The 17582-nt window shown below is 48.4% G+C and overlaps 1 protein-coding gene across 1 annotated transcript; it reads left to right on the top strand.

The window, feature by feature from the left end:
• Positions 1-12551: 12551 nt before the first annotated feature.
• On the top strand, positions 12552-16551 carry LOC123121204 (tyrosine N-monooxygenase-like). Its single transcript, XM_044541120.1, has 4 exons — positions 12552-12911; positions 13838-13895; positions 14765-15798; positions 15910-16551. Exons 1-4 carry the CDS (start codon positions 12552-12554, stop codon positions 16549-16551), a joined length of 2094 nt encoding a protein of 697 aa, XP_044397055.1.
• Positions 16552-17582: the final 1031 nt, after the last annotated feature.

Raw genomic sequence — 17582 nt, 5'->3', positions numbered from 1 at the left:
ATTGTCATAATGAACATGAAGCAATAGACAAGTCCGGGTGGTGGTGGAGCTCACGGGGGCGGTGGTGTGGACGGGGCGACGAGGTGGGGCGACGAGGTCCGGGTGGTGGTGGTGCGACGAGGTCCGGGAGGCGACGAGGTCCGGGTGGTGGTGGTGCGACGAGGAGACGAGGAGAGCGGCGCCGAGGAGACGAGGACGACGGGGCGGCGGCGTCGGGGGAGGAGAGGGCGGCGTCGCGGCGTCGGGGCGTCGGGGCGGAGACGAGGACGACGGGGCGGCGTCGAGGCGGCGGGGCAGCGGCGTCGGGAGAGGAGAGGGGAAGGGGATCGAGGGCGAGGGCGAGGGAGAGAGAGGGGATAGGTTTGGGCCGGGGATAGGAGAGGGGAAGGGGATCGAGGGCGAGGGCACAATACTAATGGCGCACCACCCCTCGGTGCGCCATAAGTACATCCATACTAATGGCGCACCTCACCCTGGTGCGCCATTAGTATTTTTTTTTTGATTTCTGCTCGAGCCAACAGGTTATCTTCCACCTGACCTGATCCACACCAAGTTCCCTCTACTAGCTTGACTGGTCAGCAGCCAGTTCTGGGTTCGATTCCCAGGCTCCACAATTTTTTTTATGCATTTAAAATGCTGTTTGATATTTATTTGTGTTTAAATATGTTCAAACTTGTTTAAATCATAACAGCAATATTTTTTTATAAGACAGTAATAATTTTTTAAAAATATCATCAAACAGTAATGCCGGTGGAGCGGGGGAGGGTGCGCGGGGTGCGGGGGGCCGGTGGACCGGGGGGTGCTCGGCGGCGAGGGGGGCCGGATCTGGCGAGGTGGGATAGCGATCGAGATGGAGGGGGATCGAGATCGAGTGTCCATGAAATTTAAAAATATTCATGATAGTTCAAAAAGTGCCCATGAAATACAATCGAGAAATGAAGGCTACGATTTAAATACAATCGATCTTAGCTAGCTATCTGTTCACAATCTTCTTGCCCTTCTTTTTCGCAAATGGAGTTCTTCTGTGGAACGGACGTCCTTTAGGTAGGGTGGTCCTGCTTCTTCTTGTGGTGTATGCTGCTACTTCATCATCGTCGTCATGTTCGATTCTCGGGTCGCCGTACTTGTCGAAGTCTTGCTCATTGGCTACTCCATCCATTCCGATGATCTTCCTTTTGCCTCTCCTCACGACAACACGACTGGGCTTTGACGGGTCGGTAATGAAGAAGCATTGGTCCACTTGGGAAGCCAATACCCATGGCTCATTTTTCGCGGTGACGTTTGCGCCTGCGGTCTTGGATTTGGCTTCGGGTATAACCATGGTGGTGAAATACCGGTCTTCTTTTAGGACGCTCTTGGCCCATCTGACACGGAACATCGGGACCTTCTCTCCAGCGTAGCTCAGTTCCCAGATCTCCTCGATCCTTCCGTAGTATCTGTCCTTGTCGTTACCGGTGTAGGATTCCATCGTTACCCCGGAGTTCTGATAACCATCGCTCTTCATGTCCTTGGCCTCGGTGTAGAATGTGTAGCCGTTGATATCGTACGCCTCATAGGTCATCAGGTTGTGCTCGGCGCCCTGTGACAAGGCGAATATGAGTTGTTCTTCCGCGGAAGAATCCTCATGTAAAGGGTACGACAGAAGCTTCTGCTTGAACCAACGCGTGAAACATGAGTTGTGCTCTTTGAGTATATCTCCGTCCGTCCTCTGTTGGCCTCGGTCATTGTACGTCTTCTTAATAAAGGTTTTGTGCTCTACCACCCAAGGATCGACCACGTCTATGTGTTGTAGCGCGACTAGGTTTGCTCTTTCAAAGTCGGCGAGTCGACCCTCGAAGTCGACATGCATTTCGTGGCGACCCTCATGGTGACCCCATCCAGCGAGCCTGCCGAGGTGCCTGTTGACGGGCAGACCAACGGGGTTCTCGATGCCTAGATAATTCGTGCAGTAGGAGATGCACTCTTCGGTCAGAAAGCCCCTGGCTATGCTTCCCTCTGGACGTGACATGTTGCGAACGTATCCTTTGATGACACCATTCATCCTTTCGAACGGCATCATGCTGTGCAGGAACGTCGGCCCGAGTTGGATGATATCGTCCATGATATGGACCAGCAGATGCACCATAACGTCGAAGAATGCGGGCGGGAAGTACATCTCAAGCTCGCATAGTATCACCACGATCTCTTCCTGTAGCCTTCTGAGTTGCCTCACGCCAACAGACTTCCGAGAGATGACGTCGAAAAAGTTGCATAGGCCAAATAGCGTTTCACGGACGTGCGCGTCCATGATCCCACGGATTGCAACTGGAAGTATCTGCGTCATCAGCACGTGACAGTCGTGAGACTTCATCCCGCTGAACTTCAGCTTCGCTAGGTCTAGGTATCTGCTTATCTTCCCCGCGTAACCGTAAGGAAGTTTTACTCCTACGAGGCAGGTGAAAAACTGCTCGATCTCCTCCTGACTTAGAGTGAAGCACGCGGGAGGGTAGTCATTTCCGGTCTTCTTGGCCTTTTTGCCTTTGCGATGACTTTCCGTGTCCTGCTTCGCCTCATCATCATCACCATCATCATCATCATCATCATCATCATCATCATCATCATCATCATATATAGCGTGAAGCTCCTGCCTGATGCCCATTGATTTCAAGTCTGCCCTTGCTTTCGGCCCATCTTTGGTCCTCTCTGGCATGTTGAGCAGGGTACCAAGCAGACTCTCGCACACGTTCTTCGTGATATGCATGACATCAAGGCTGTGAGGCACACGGTGGATCTTCCAGTACGGCAAGTCCCAGAAAACAGACCTCGTTTTCCATACCTTCAGCAGCGGCTCTGGCGCCTTTCGCTTCTTTCCCGGCTCTGGCGCCTTTTGCTTCTTTCCCGGCAGTGGGCAGTCTTTCCAATTTTTCAACAGCTCGTCTATTTCCTCGCCGCTCCTCGTACGCGGGCGTCCTCGGGGTTCGGTTTCACCATCGAATAGATCCTTGCGTTTTCTCCACGGGTCATCATCGCGAAGCCACCTTCGATGTCCCATGAACACGGTTTTCGAAGACCCGGGATCTCTATCTAGCTGGCGATACGTTGTGTCATCCATGCACCCGACGCATCCAGAAAATCCGTGGACCACCTGCCCCGCGACATATCCGTAACCGAGATAGTCGTGCACCGTCGTGAGCAGCGCGGCTCTCATAGGGAAATATTCTTTCTCTGCGGCGTCCCACGTATTGGCTGGCGTTTTCCACAGCGTGTCAAGCTCCTCTTTCAGCAGCCCCAGATACAGATTGATGTCGTTCCCTGGTTGTTTCGGTCCTTCAATTAGCATACTCATGTGAATGTACTTCCTCTTCATGCACAACCAGGGAGGAAGGTTGTACATCCACACAAACACAGGCCAGGTGCTATGTGTGCTTCTCTGGCTGCCAAACGGATTGACTCCATCGGTGCTCGCGGCCAGCACGATGTTCCTTGGATCGTTCCCAAATTCTAGGTCTTCGAAGTTCAACGCTTGCCACTGGCTCGCATCCTTAGGGTGACTCAGCATCTTGTCTTTTTTATCTATCTCCGGATCATTTGCGTCATCTTCTCGCTTCTTCTCCTCCCTATCCGCGTGCCAACGCAGGAGCTTTGCTACCTTAGGGTCCGCGAAATACCGCTGCAGACGAGGAGTGATCGGAAAGTACCACACCACTTTTCGAGGAGCTTTCTTCCTCTTCTTGTATCGAGTGACGCCGCACACCGGACATATGGTAGACTCCGCGTGCTTGTCCCGATAAATGATGCAATTGTTCATGCACACATGGTATTTCACGTGCGGTAAATCCAGAGGACAGACGATTTTCTTTGCCTCCTCCAAACTGGTCGGGCACTTGTTCCCCTTGGGAAGACGTTCGTGCCAGAATGACATGTTCTCGTCGAAGCATGCGTCGGTCATTTTGTGTTTTACCTTCATCTCCAGAGCCATGAGCGTTACTTTCAGGCGGGTATCCTCGGGCCTACATCCTTCATACAATGGAGTAACCGCGTCTAACTCAAGTTGATCCATCTTGGCTTTCTCTCGGGCGGCAGCTCTTGCGTTATCCGTCTGCTTGAGAAGCAGCTCTTGAATATGAGGGTCCTGCACCCAGCCCATCGATGGTCCAGCGTCGTCTGCTCCGCCGGCATCATCATCTTCATGATCATGCTCGTCGTCTGCTCCGGCATCTTCCTCATCATCATGTCCTGCATCTTCTACATGATGACTGTGTACAACATCAACGTCGTGATCATCTCCTGGGGATTCTTCGTCTTCTCGCCCGCCCGAGCCGCAGTGGTTGTCTTGCTGCCCTTCCTCATTTCTTGCCCGGCCCCCATGGACGACTTCGTAGTCATCTTCATCACCTTGCCACCGATAGCCATCCATGAAACCACGCAAGAGCAGGTGGTCCCGCACCTGCCCGGATTCCGGGTCCGCAATAAGGCTCTTCAGCTTGCATCTTCGACACGGACATCTTATCTCCGTCTCGTTCTTTTGAAGCATCTCGGCCTTCGCGGACCTCAAAAACCTATTCACGATGCCTTCGGTCATCATGCGGACCATGGTCGCCTGCGGGGTAGAGCAAAACGATATTTTAGAACCAAGAAAAAATTTGGCATGACTTTCCCTAAAAATAGGACAAAAAAGAATGCTTAATGCCAAAATTCTCGCCGAAACGGAAATGAATCAACATTCCGGCAAAATATTGGCAACTATCGCATTTCAAATACCGGTACACCTCCAAACACAAACACATATGCAACACCACGAACATACATAGATCTAGCTAGGCCATAAAAAGTGCATGTGCACATTGTTGTAGGGAGAACAACATAAATATAGCTTCCCCCCTTACTTACCTATCAAAACAAGGTAATTTAAACACTTAAATTGAATGAATCTATGGTGGAAATGAGGTGAAAAAGAGGAGGCACCCGAGACAAGGAGGAGGTGGAGAGAATGAAGTGGGGAGAAAGTGAGCGTGGGTAGGAGAGGCTGTCCAAAATATCTTGTTGCTGCCCACTTACTAATGGCGCACCAACTCTAAATGCGTCATTAGTAATCCAGGTTACTAATGGCGCACCTTCTGGTGGTGCGCCATTAGTAGTTTTGCAAAAAAAAACATACTAATGGCGCACTGTTCCACAGTGCGCCGTTACTAGTTTAAACTAGTAACGGCGCACGGTGGAACAGTGCGCCATTAGTAGTTTTGCAAAAAAGGGAATAAAAAATATAATAGAAAAAACAACATTAGTGGCGCACTTTCCGGCAGGTGCGCCTAGTAAGCACTGTGCCTGGATGCGCCATTAGTATGTTTGGACAGGCGCACTAGTTAAATTTTTTTTTTTGATACTAATGGCGCACCCTGGGCCAGGTGCGCCATTAGTAGTTTCAACTCTAATGGCGTATCAGAAGGTGGTGCGCCATTAGTATATACTAATGGCGCACCGCTTGTCTGGTGCGTCATTAATGTCAATCCCATCTATAGCCCTTTTTCTAGCAGTGAAACACGGTGTATCTTATTTATAGTGTTGTTTGTTGATTGAATATCTATTCTATAGTTTCTCACTTATTTGTATCTACAAACAGAGAGGGTGAGAGGAGTTGATTGCAGGATACTAAAATCTTTCATGGCAGGCAAAGTTCCGTGATTACCATGCTGGACATTATCACATTTTAAAGAAAGGAAAGCAATTAATCACTTGGCCATGTATTTCTTTACACGAGGGACTTTCTTCCACTACTGGGTTGCCTTGAAATTCCTCTAACCTTGACATGTACTTGTTTAGATTTAGGTTGAAGTTTTTTTTTGCTACTAGAAAGTGTAGTTTGGTTTACAATTTTATTCATATGTCTTTACCCTTTGGATAGTAATGAAGTGTTCACAAAGAAGGATGATGGTGTTGGCAAGGCTGTTGTCAATTATAAACTGGCAAGGTTGTTGTTAGTTATAAACTAAATTTTATTTACCTTGATGGGAAGTTATCGGTTCTTGTGGTGATTGTTGATGATAATTTTTAGAAATGTCAACATTGACCCTTTTTGTGGCATTAACTCCAACTTATGGACTGACTTCCAAATAGTGTTTCTCTATTATTTTGTAAAGTTATTTGTCCCAACTCATTATCTGATATCCTTTGCATTAGCTGATAGTGCGAACTAATGGGAGGTTCTGGATTGATACCGTTTCCTAATGTTAGCACATTGCTTAAATTATCTTGCTTGATGATTACAAGTCTTGAGCCTTTGTATTTTACTTAAAAAAAGAATCATAAATAATCAATTTTGAGAGGAACCATATATATTCTTTCTATGGTTATTCTACTATTTTAGTAGGGTCTTTTCCCCCTCGTTTGAGTCTTCTTTTATTATGTTTTGTACATAACAAACTTGAGATGCTTTGCCAGATTTTAGCCTTCATTAACAATTGTGCAAGCGACACTAGAGTGATGTTAGATGTAGGATGGTATACTATAGATTGTAGAAAATTTGGGCACATTTCTCATAGAATTAGCAGAAATGGACTTACCAAGAAAAAGGAGCAGTTAGTGTGCTTAACATGGTAGCAGTTTGGTCCATGACAGGAACTCTAAAGATGAAACATAAGAATGGTTCACTCACATGTACTTCAAACTTGATCTATAAGACAATGGTCAATTTGATCAATTTGCAAAACTTGATCTACCCATCCGGTGAATAATTTTATGAAATAATCAACTTTAGCAAATCATCAACTTTATCACTTTCAGCCGATAGCAATTCAGTTCGATACCGTGACATCAAAATATAAGATAGAAAATTTAAAACATGTAGGTTTACAACTAACAGAACATGGTGGATGTACTACATTTCAAGTCCTAAAATGAGTATACATATCACATTTTCTAAGCAACTAACAATGTTAATATAGGTTGCTATATCAACTACTTGCATTCAGACATGAATTCAACCTAAAATTCTTCATGGTTTTTCGATTTTCATCCAGTCAACAACTAACGTACAATGAAGAGCATGAATTACATGCAGATATATTCTGAAAAATTGTGCATTTGTTTTGTCCTCGTCATATTATGCACTAGAGTACCACATGTATTATATGAAATGTTAGGCTGACCTATAGAGTATACTACTACGCAGGTTGAAGCTAGAATCCGCAATGTAACTTGACCATATATAGTGACAATGAGCGGCCTGTCAGTTTAACTCAAAGTCTGAAGCCACTATGTGGTGTCGTTCAGTTAGCTGGAAAAGTCAAGTCCAGGTTTAACAACGGGCTGATCAGATACTTCTCAAGCCTGGAAGCAAAATCGGATTCCACTAAACCTGCTGACTTTGCATTGCACGTAAGAACTGGAGAATCAATCCGATTGTTATTAACATTGATGCCTAGGATTAGCAAGTAAGATGCCAGTCACCGTCCTTATTCAGTTAATATCAACGAGAGACAATGGAGGAATGGGAGCAAGAAGGAAGAAGAGAGACCTAACACAGGAGGTATCTGGGGCCACAATGGCGCTGGATTCCATTGTGATGAGGGTGACATCATCGGGGACGACACGAAGCGGAGGGAACACGACGACAGAATGGCTGAGCAGCGTTGCAACACAGCGCTGGGGGTGAAGGGAGGTGGTGGAGAGCGATGTATAGAAGTGTTGTTGGAGGCGAGGATTAGGTGTCGCCATGTCGAGGAAGGCGCAATCGCGTGAGGGTTTCTTGCATCATTGTTAAGGACCATGACGTCTATCGCCAGCAGCCGCATTCCGCCCACACGTTAGTCCATTGTTATGTTTGTTGTTCTGTGTGCCGGCATGCATGCCACTTGGTCTTTGCCCTTGCTCATAGATTGTGTGTACCGAGGAAACCGTCTTGTACTTGGTTACCTTTTGTGCTTATGACACCGGCGGTTAACTCTATTCATGAAGTCGAGCCTTACCTTTGTCTAAAGAAAAAATCTGCGATGCTGCTAGATTAACCTTTTCCATGTAAGCACTTGTCCAGCAGCAGGATTATGCCAGCAAATTTCATGTGAGAATCCATTGCGCCCATCCGATGCCAACTGAACGGCCGAGATCAAAGGGCTGGACGTGTTTTTCTTTCTTTTCTGTTTGACATGTTTCGCGTATGCAATGCATGCATGCTGGCCAAGCGTTGCTTTGCAGGTGTGTACGTGCATGCATGTTACGTTACTCGTTTGCCCGACCAGCAGGCGGACCGGGGTGGTAAATCAAGAAGTAGCCTCAACTCAACTCTAGGTCGATCGTTTCGATTTTTCTTGCACACTGCATGCACATGCAAGAATTGAACAGTTCCACGCGGCGGAAGTTGGTTTTACCGTCGACCGGACCGGATCACCGCGGCGGAGGCATCACGTGTCGTGTCGCCGCTCAGCTCTTGCTGGCCAAGCTAGGTCGTTCGTGGCCGTTTTTATATCAGCTCCGGTTCAGGTCGTCCCTTGTTGGGTTTACTATAATTATTGGGTAATCATCAGCTCCGGTTCAGAGGTCGTCCCATGTTGGGTTTACAATTGCCGATCGGCCTTGAACGGTCGCCGGCTGGTTCATCGATCGATGGGGGTCAACGACGACGACGACTTCTTGTTCAATGAAGCAAGCAGCACCGTACCCGATCGGCAGTGCACTGACCTGCCTGGAAATTTCACAGAGTACGTACGCGGCGCATGTGCAAGCGCTTGCTAGGGAGTAGACGTTGAAAAAGGTAGAAGCAAGCAAGTAGCTTCTACTACGTACTTCCTCCGTCCTAAAATATAAGATTTTTCTTTTACAATGATAGAGTCAATAAAACATCTTACATCTTGGGATCGAGGGAGTAGTGTATATCACATCGTATGATCCACCATGTATTTTGTGTCGCGTCGCGTGCTACGTCAAGATCGATTCGGTGCTCCTACATATACGTACGACCATGTTAGCCACATACGTACGTTACGGTACGTACCAAGAAGTTTCCATTTCGACCGAGCGAATCCTATCTTTTCTTGGCCCGCGTACGTAACGGCGCGCTGACCGGGCCGGCAATCTCGCAGCCCAACTCTTTTTGACGCTATACTACAGTCAAGAAAATATTGGTCAACGGTGGGTTTCCAGCACTGACACGTGGGTCCCGGCAGAGCACAAGTCTGCGCGCGACTTGCAGCGTAGTACGTACGATGGAAAAAAAAATCCGTGGACACATAGGATGCATGCATGCATGCTTTAATGATGGAAGACGTGCATCATGCATGCAGAGTGTCACATCGACACGCCACATACGTGCGTTGATTTTACAAACTTTTTCAAAACGGTCGCTCTCCGTTCTAGTTCTGGCAATCAGCGCACGACTACCGAAGCTGGCAATTGAACACAATGGCTACGCTGTGTTTACACTAAAAATGTTAGATTCTGATGTTTAAGAAACTGAAGCATAGTGGAGTTGTCTCCAAGAAATGATATGCTACCATACCGGGCCGTTTAGGGATCCACCAACTCCTCAAAATACGCGGAGCTGGGGAGCATCGTTTCGACCGCTCTGAATTTTTTAGCCGCAGCTCCGTCTGCTCCAAGAGCGGAGGCGCGGAGCGGAGGGCCTCCGAACGGCCCCATCATGTACAGGATACTCCTTCTACGTACCATTGCCTTGAGATTAGCACTACATTTTCTATTTTTGGCAAAATTTGTCTTGTCTTGTTTGTTTTGTTTCTTGTTGATTCAGAGTGTAACATAATGTTCCATTGTGTAGCATCGTAAATTTGCGCCAACAGCCAATAAAACATAGTGCAAATCACAAAAGAGCGACAGACGGTGTGGATGCCTGCACGGTATATCCCGTGCGTGCATGCATGTCACGTTACTCGTTTGCACGACCAGCAGGCGGACCTGGGTGGTAAATCTGGAAGCAGCCTCAACTCAACTCTAGGTCGATCGTTTTGCCTTTTCTTGTAGTAGTACATTGCATGCACGTGCAAATAGTTGATCACTTCGACGCGGCGGGGGAAGCTGGTTAATTACCGTCGACCGGACCGGGCCACCGCGGCGGAGACATCACACTCACATGTCGCCGCTCAGCTCTTGCTGGCCAAGATAGCTAGCTCGATCGTGGCTGGTCAGCTCCATCTGTTTCGCCTATAATGATTGTGTAACCATCGTGAACGGTCGCCGGCTGGTTCATCGATCAATGGGGGGCGTAGACGACGACTTGTCCAATGAAGCAAGCAACGCCGTATGTACTCGATCAGCAGTGGCCTAAGTTGAAACACTTATTTTGGGATGGAGAGAGTACCTACGTACGCATGTGCAAGCGAGTAGGCGTAGAAATTGGTAGAAGGAAGTAGCTTGTATATATCACATCGTAAGATCGACCGTGTGTTTTGTGTCGCGTCGCGTGCTATGCCAATGCAAGATCAATCGATGCTCTTAGACGTACGACCATGTCAGCCACATACTCCCTACGTTCCAAAATAAGTGTCTCAAACTTAGTAAACTTTACACTAAAGTTAATACAAAGTTGAGACATTTATTTTGGAATGAAGAAAGTGCGTATGTACCAAGAAGTTTTCATTTTCGACCGAATCCTATCTTTTTTTCTGCCCGCGTACATAACGGCGCCCTGACCGGGCCGGCCGGGGCAGACGATCTCTCGAGTTTTCACGCTATACCACTGGTGAAATGAAAAAAATATTGGTCAACATCGGTTTCCAGCACTGACACGTGGGTCCCGGACTGCAGAAGTCTGCGCGCGACTTGCAACGCAGCAGTACGATGCATATACGCATGCTTTAATCCCTCAAAAAAAAAATATACGCATGCTTTAATGATGGAAAGTCGTACCCCTACATCATGCATGCATGCTGCAGTGACCGGTGACCACCTGATGGGTAGGACCGAGTTTAGTTTGAGACGTGCACGCTGCGCGCGCGATACATGCATCCATGCATAGTGTACGTACGTTGATTTCACATAAACCTTCAAACTGCCCCATCTCGCGGTCGCTCTCGTTGTACTTCTGGCAATCAACGTTTCTTTCCCCCCTCTCGCAAGACGACTAGGAAAAGCATTCCGCCCCTCAATCTCCATCGTCAAGTCTGTGGATTCACCTCCCCCATCTTGCCGTTCCGATGGCCGGTGGCGGGGAGGGGATTTCTTGTGCCTTGAATCCGGCTAGTAGATAGGTAGGTTTTTAGTCCTCGCAGGGACGGCAAGATGGGGAGATGATGGCGCTTCTTCTTCGAGTGAGTCTTCTGGGCTCCGATCCTTCTCAAGTTCGTCTATTGGAACAAATTAGACAGAGCTTCGGCATAGATTTCTGCCAGTTCCTCGGGCGGCGAGGTTAGGGTTTCTCGTCGTGCGTACTAAACGGCGATATTTGGTGTTAGGTTATTCAGATCTATTCAAGGAATCAACGGCGATGACTACGACTCTGGGGCGCTGGTCCTTAAAGGCACGTGCACAAAGACTTTCCGGCTGTCATCAACAAGGTCAAGCCGGCTCCGGTATGGGAGCGGCGACAACGACACGTCGGCGGCTCATTCTGGAGGCGGCAATGGTCATTCGGTGGTCCATGGACCTCGATGTAATTTCTATTATGTTTGAGGTGTTTTGTATTTCTGGTCAATCTTTATAATATATTTGATCATTTTCGCAAAAAATAAATAAATCAGCGCACCATATGAATCTAGTACTACAACCGCGGCCCTAATTAAACACATTTGCTGCACTAATGTTTACACTAAAGGTAAGATTGTGAGGTCTAAGAAACTGAAGCATAATAGTTTTGCCTCCGAAAATGATATGCTATCATGTACGGGATCTACTGTGCCGATCCAATTTCTACTATTGCTTTGAGATCAGTACTGCATTTTCTAGTTTTGGCAAAATTTGACGTGTCTCGATAGTTTCTTGTTTCTTGTTTCAAAGCGTAACATAGTGTTCCGTTTGTTTACCTTCGTGTACCAGCAAATCCAATCTGAAACAAGTGCCATCTTATTTCTTTGGTACACAACAAAATGTTATTATGCACTTTTAAACAAGAAAAAAACGAAGGAAACATCTCAATAAAACAATATTTGCCAACAACCGAAAACAACAACGGAGGGTTGATGTCCCTCAAAAAAAAAACAACGGAGGGTGGATGCATGCACGGTATGCCCCGGCCATGGTAGAAAATAACTCGTTTGTCTCCTAACCAAAGATCTTCCCGAAAGTCACTTTTGTTACCATTTCCGACCACCATCCTACACAATTTGGGAAATATGTCTTTTACTTTCATTAATCCTCACCAGAAATGTGATTACCCAGCTTTAGAGCATCTCCAACAGCCGCGCCAAAAGGCGCGCGCGGGGTAAACTGGGCTTTTAGCGCACGCGGGACGTTTTCGCGCGCTCCAGCGGTGGCGGGAAACTAGCGCGCGCGGGAAAAGGCGGCAGCTCGCGCGCTAGATTTGGCGCACCGCGTCCGGCGCGTCTATAAATTGCAGTGCCTCTGCCGCTCTCTCTCGCTCGCTCTAGCGCTCTCTTTCCTCGCCGCCGACACGACACCACCGCGCCACCATGCCGCCTCGCCGCCGGGGAGGTTCGGGCTACCGCGTGCGTCCGTCCGGCACCTACTCCGCCTCGATCCGGTTGGGCCGCGGCGTGCGCCTCGGCCTCAGAACCTTCGACACCGCCCAGGACGGCGCCCGCACGTACGACGCTGCGGCGTGGCACCTCCGGCGGTCCCGTTGGGACATGAACTTCACCGACGTGGCGACGCCAAAGCGGGCACAGGAGTTGGCTCCTTTCCCGCGGCTTATCACCGACGAGGAGCGCCGTCTCAGCCTGGCCGAGATGGACAAGGAAGCCATGGCGCTGTGGAGGCAACGCTTCCCGCAAGATATCATCAACGAGGAGCAGTTCTTCACCGAGAGGAGGGCGGAGAGGAAGGAGGAGAGGAAGGAGCGAGCCGCCTATCGCGAGGACAAGCGAACGCGGAAGGCGGTCGCTAAATACAACATGGCGCTAGGAGATGCGTCGTCCTGGGACTCCCGCGACGATCGGTTCCTTGACGCCTATGCTCAAACGTCTGAGGAGGACATCACCGAGACAGAGTCCGAGTCAGAGAATGACGAGTAGTAGTTCTATGTGAGAGTATGTATTGTAGGAGAAGACTAGAACCATATGTACGCGGTTGAATCGTAGAACTATGTACTATGAGACTATATATTGTAGGAGAAGACCTGAACTATGTACAAAATATAGCGCGCTTGCTGGAGCGGCTCGGGCGCGCTTTATTTTGCGGCGGCCGCTGGAGCCAGCGCGCCGCCGCGCGCAAAACCTGGCTGACCCGGCGTTGTATCCTGACTTTTAGTGCGCCGCACGTTGCGCGGCTGTTGGAGATGCTCTTACACCTTACACATAGTTAAGGTAGCATTCTTCATATACTTATTTCTAAACAGTTCCTGAAAGCTGCATTTCGTTTTTTAATCTTCAAAACCATTTACTTAACAAACATTTATTATAAATCAGTACACCCAAACCATAGCGGTCTTTAGGCTGACACCCTATTTTCCAGTTGACCAGGTGGAATTTTCTCAACCAATCATCTTCCTTCCAAAGTAACCTTTCCCTAAAAAGGATAATCTCTTCTCAGGAACTTTAGACACTTCAAACATAGAGAAAATACCAAAAGACACATTTGTCAAACATGGTTTAAGTCAAATTTGTTTGCCCCAATAAGAGTTTTGTTTCCCTTTCGAAGCATCTGTTTTCTTCTCTACCCTTCTCATTAGTACTCCCTCCCTAAACTATATAAAAGCGTTTAGATAACTACTTTAGTGATCTAAACGTTCTTATATTAGTATACAGAGGGATTACTTTCCAAATCCTTATTAGTATGCAATCTATCAGTATTCAGAGGTATATTATAGGATACTTAAAGGCAAGCTACCCTCTAGTCTACACATGTAAAAATAAAAGTATATTCACGAATAATATAATTTTTCTTCACCAAAACAAAACAATTGCCTTTTGTGAAAATTGACTTTTAAACGAGAAACTTGTTCAAACGTGCACAAAATAAACATGCATATAGGGGTGGAATTCAAGTCATGTCGAGCCAGCTCGGCTGGCTCGTTAGAGCTCGTTAAGATAATGAGTTAGCTTGGCTCGACTCGTTAACATAACGAGCTTAGATTAAAACTCGGTTCGACTCATGTAACTCGCGAGCTAGCTCGTTTAACTCGTTAAACTTGTTATAGACGTGAATAACAAAATATATGTATTATGTAATTAAGCAGATAATCTAAAAAATATGTTTGTAGACACATAATTTTTCTTCACACATCACAGCAATCAACAATTTACACCAAAGGAAAACTTGGTACAATCCAAAAATGACAACAATCTACACAATGTTGATACTTATCTCATGTCACTTTTGATTAACAAGCTTAACGAGTCAAAACGAGTAACTTGTTAGCTCGGCTCGTTAAACTTGTTTTGTTAACGAGCTCAGATTAAAGCTCGAGCCAAGTCGAGCCGAGTCACGAGCTACTCGTTTAGCTCGCGAGTTTCTGAGTTAAAATTCCATCCCTACATGCATACTCTCTTGGCGTCACCACCTCTTGCCTTGCATGTTGGTCGCCAATGCATGCACGGAACAATGCATAGAAACACTATAAATAGGGGTTAATGCATAGCTAGAGAGCACACCTAGCTAGCCTCTCATTTGGCAAACTAATTAACCCCAAGCTCTCACATTACTGCCTCTGTGATTGATCGAACAGAGGAGAGCTACAGCCAGATTTCAATGGGGAAGATGGGAGCATCCCTCTCCTCTGCCACTGCCAAGGCGCTACTGCTCGTGCTAGCCTTCATCAACCTCGCGATCCAGAGGCTGCTGCTGCTCAGGCGCCCCAAGAGCAAGATCCCAAGCGGTGCCGGTGGTCGCAGCTCCAGCATCACTAATGCTACGTCGGCGGAGGCTCTCCCGCCGGGGCCGGTGCCCTGGCCGGTGGTGGGGAACCTCCCGGAGATGATGTTCAACAAGCCGGCGTTCCGGTGGATCCACCAGATGATGGAGAAGATGGGCACCGACATCGCCTGCGTCCGCCTCGGTGGTGTCCACGTCGTCGCCGTCACCTGCCCCAGCATCGCCCGCGAGGTGCTCAGGAAGCAGGACGCCAACTTCGCCTCCCGCCCGCTCACCTTCGCCTCCTCCGCCTTCAGCGGCGGGTACAAGAACGCCGTGCTCTCGCCCTACGGGGACCAGTGGAAGAAGATGCGCCGCGTGCTCACCTCGGAGATCGTCTGCCCGTCCCGGCATCGGTGGCTCCACGACCGCCGCGCTGACGAGGCCAATAACCTCACCCGCTACGTCTACGCCCTCGCCACGGGGTCTGCGTCTGCGTCGGGCGTGGACGTGAGGCACGTGGCGAGGCACTACTGCGGCAACGTCATCCGCTCGCTCGTCTTCGGCCGGCGATACTTCGGCGAGCCTCAGCCGGACGGCGGGCCGGGCCCGATGGAGGTGGAGCACATGGACGCCGTGTTCACGTCCATGGGGCTCCTCTTTGCGTTCTGCGTCTCCGACTACCTCCCCTGGCTGCGCGGACTGGACCTCGACGGCCAGGAGGAGATGGTCAAGGAGGCAAACGCGACGGTGAACCGGCTCCACGACACGGTTATCGACGAGCGGTGGAGGCAGTGGAAGTCCGGCGAGAGGAGGGAGCTCGACGACTTCCTCGACGTCCTCATCACGCTGAAGGACGCCGAGGGGAAGCCGCTGCTCGCCATCGAGGAGGTCAAAGCGCAGTCGCAGGTAGGTATCCCATGCATGCGTGCAATGTCAGCGCACGTCAAGCATGTATACTAGGTGAAAAAAAGTTGACTACACACCCTATTAATGTGTTGCATTGGGATGATGATGCAGGACATAACATTTGCGGCCGTTGACAACCCGTCAAACGCGGTGGAGTGGGCATTGGCGGAGATGGCGAACGCGCCAGAGGTGATGGCGAAGGCGGTGGAGGAGATGGACCGGGTGGTAGGCCGAGAGCGGCTCGTGCAGGAATCGGACATCCCGCATCTCAACTATGCCAAGGCGTGCATTCGCGAGGCGTTTCGGCTGCACCCGGTCGCGCCGTTCAATGTGCCACATGTTGCCCTAGCCAACACCACAGTCGCCGGTTACCGCGTGCCCAAAGGCAGCCACATCATCCTCAGCCGAACTGGGCTTGGCCGAAACCCAACCATCTGGGATGAGCCGCTCTGCTTCAAGCCAGAGCGCCACATTAATATGGCTGATGGTGGCAACGTGGTGCTCACGGAGAACGAGTTGCGGTTCATCTCCTTCAGCACCGGCCGCCGCGGATGCATCGCCTCATCGCTTGGGACAACCATGTGCGTGATGCTCTTTGGACGACTATTACAGGGGTTCACGTGGAGCAAGCCACCAGGGTTGTCAGTCATTGATCTCAGTGAGTCAGAGCATGACTTATTCATGGCCAAGCCGTTGGTGTTGCATGCCAAGCCGCGCCTGCCGATGCATCTCTACTTCGCCATTGACATCTAAGAGATCTTTGGTCGGCTGGAGATGAGCGTAATAATATTCTGTTAGCACAAATAACCAGTTCCATCGACAGTATAATCATGCATGAGCTCTATGCTCTGCATGGTTTAACTATTATTCTTCTCAATTGGTTAATTTATGTTTGTCTGGTGGTACATTAACGCCGCTTGTGCATGTATGTATACCCTTAATTTGTTTACTTATTTCAACTCAAGGAGCACATTTCCTAGTCAAACTGATGATACATTGGTTTGAAGGAAATATGCCCTAGAGGCAATAATAAAGTTGTTATTTATATTTCTTTATATCATGATAAATGTTTATTATTCATGTTAGAATTATATTAACCGGAAACTTAGTACATGTGTGAATACATAGACAAAACAGAGTGTCCCTAGTATGCCTCTACTTGACTAGCTTGTTAATCAAAGATGGTTGAGTTTCCTGACCATAGAAATGTGTTGTCATTTGATGAACGGGATCACATCATTAGAGAATGATGTGATGGACAAGACCCATCCGTTAGCTTAGCATAATGATCATTAAGTTTTATTGTTATTGCTTTCTTCATGACTTATACATATTCCTCTGACTATGAGATTATGCAACCCCCGAATACCAGAGGAACACCTTGTGTGCTATCAAACGTCACAACATAACTGGGTGATTATAAAGAGTCTCTACAGGTGTCTCCGCAGGTGTTTGTTGGGTGGGCATAGATCTAGATTAGGATTTGTCACTCCGAGTATCGGAGAGGTATCTCTGGGCCCTCTCGGTAATGCACATCACTATAAGCCTTGCAAGCAATGTGACTAATGAGTTAGTTACGGGATGATGCATTACGGAACGAGTAAAGAGACTTGCCGGTGACGAGATTGAACTAGGTATGATGATACCAACGATCGAATCTCGGGCAAGTAACATACCGATGACAAAGGGAATAACGTATGTTGTTATTGCGGTTTGACCGATAAAGATCTTCGTAGAATATGTAGGAACCAATATGAGCATCCAGGTTCCGCTATTGGTTATTG

This window comes from Triticum aestivum, chromosome 5D, assembly GCF_018294505.1.
Source record: "Triticum aestivum cultivar Chinese Spring chromosome 5D, IWGSC CS RefSeq v2.1, whole genome shotgun sequence".
Lineage (NCBI taxonomy): Eukaryota > Viridiplantae > Streptophyta > Magnoliopsida > Poales > Poaceae > Triticum > Triticum aestivum.
The sequence above is the reverse complement of the archived record's forward strand: the minus strand, read 5'-3'. Positions and strand labels throughout refer to the sequence as shown.

Excerpts from the sequence above, each read along its gene's own strand:
- LOC123121204 (XM_044541120.1), top strand. The coding sequence starts at position 12,552 with ATGCCGCCTCGCCGCCGGGGAGGTTCGGGCTACCGCGTGCGTCCGTCC. Across the intron at positions 13,896-14,764 it reads CAATCTATCAGTATTCAGAG|AGGAGAGCTACAGCCAGATT; the intron begins GTATATTATAGG and ends TTGATCGAACAG. Across the intron at positions 15,799-15,909 it reads AGGTCAAAGCGCAGTCGCAG|GACATAACATTTGCGGCCGT; the intron begins GTAGGTATCCCA and ends ATGATGATGCAG.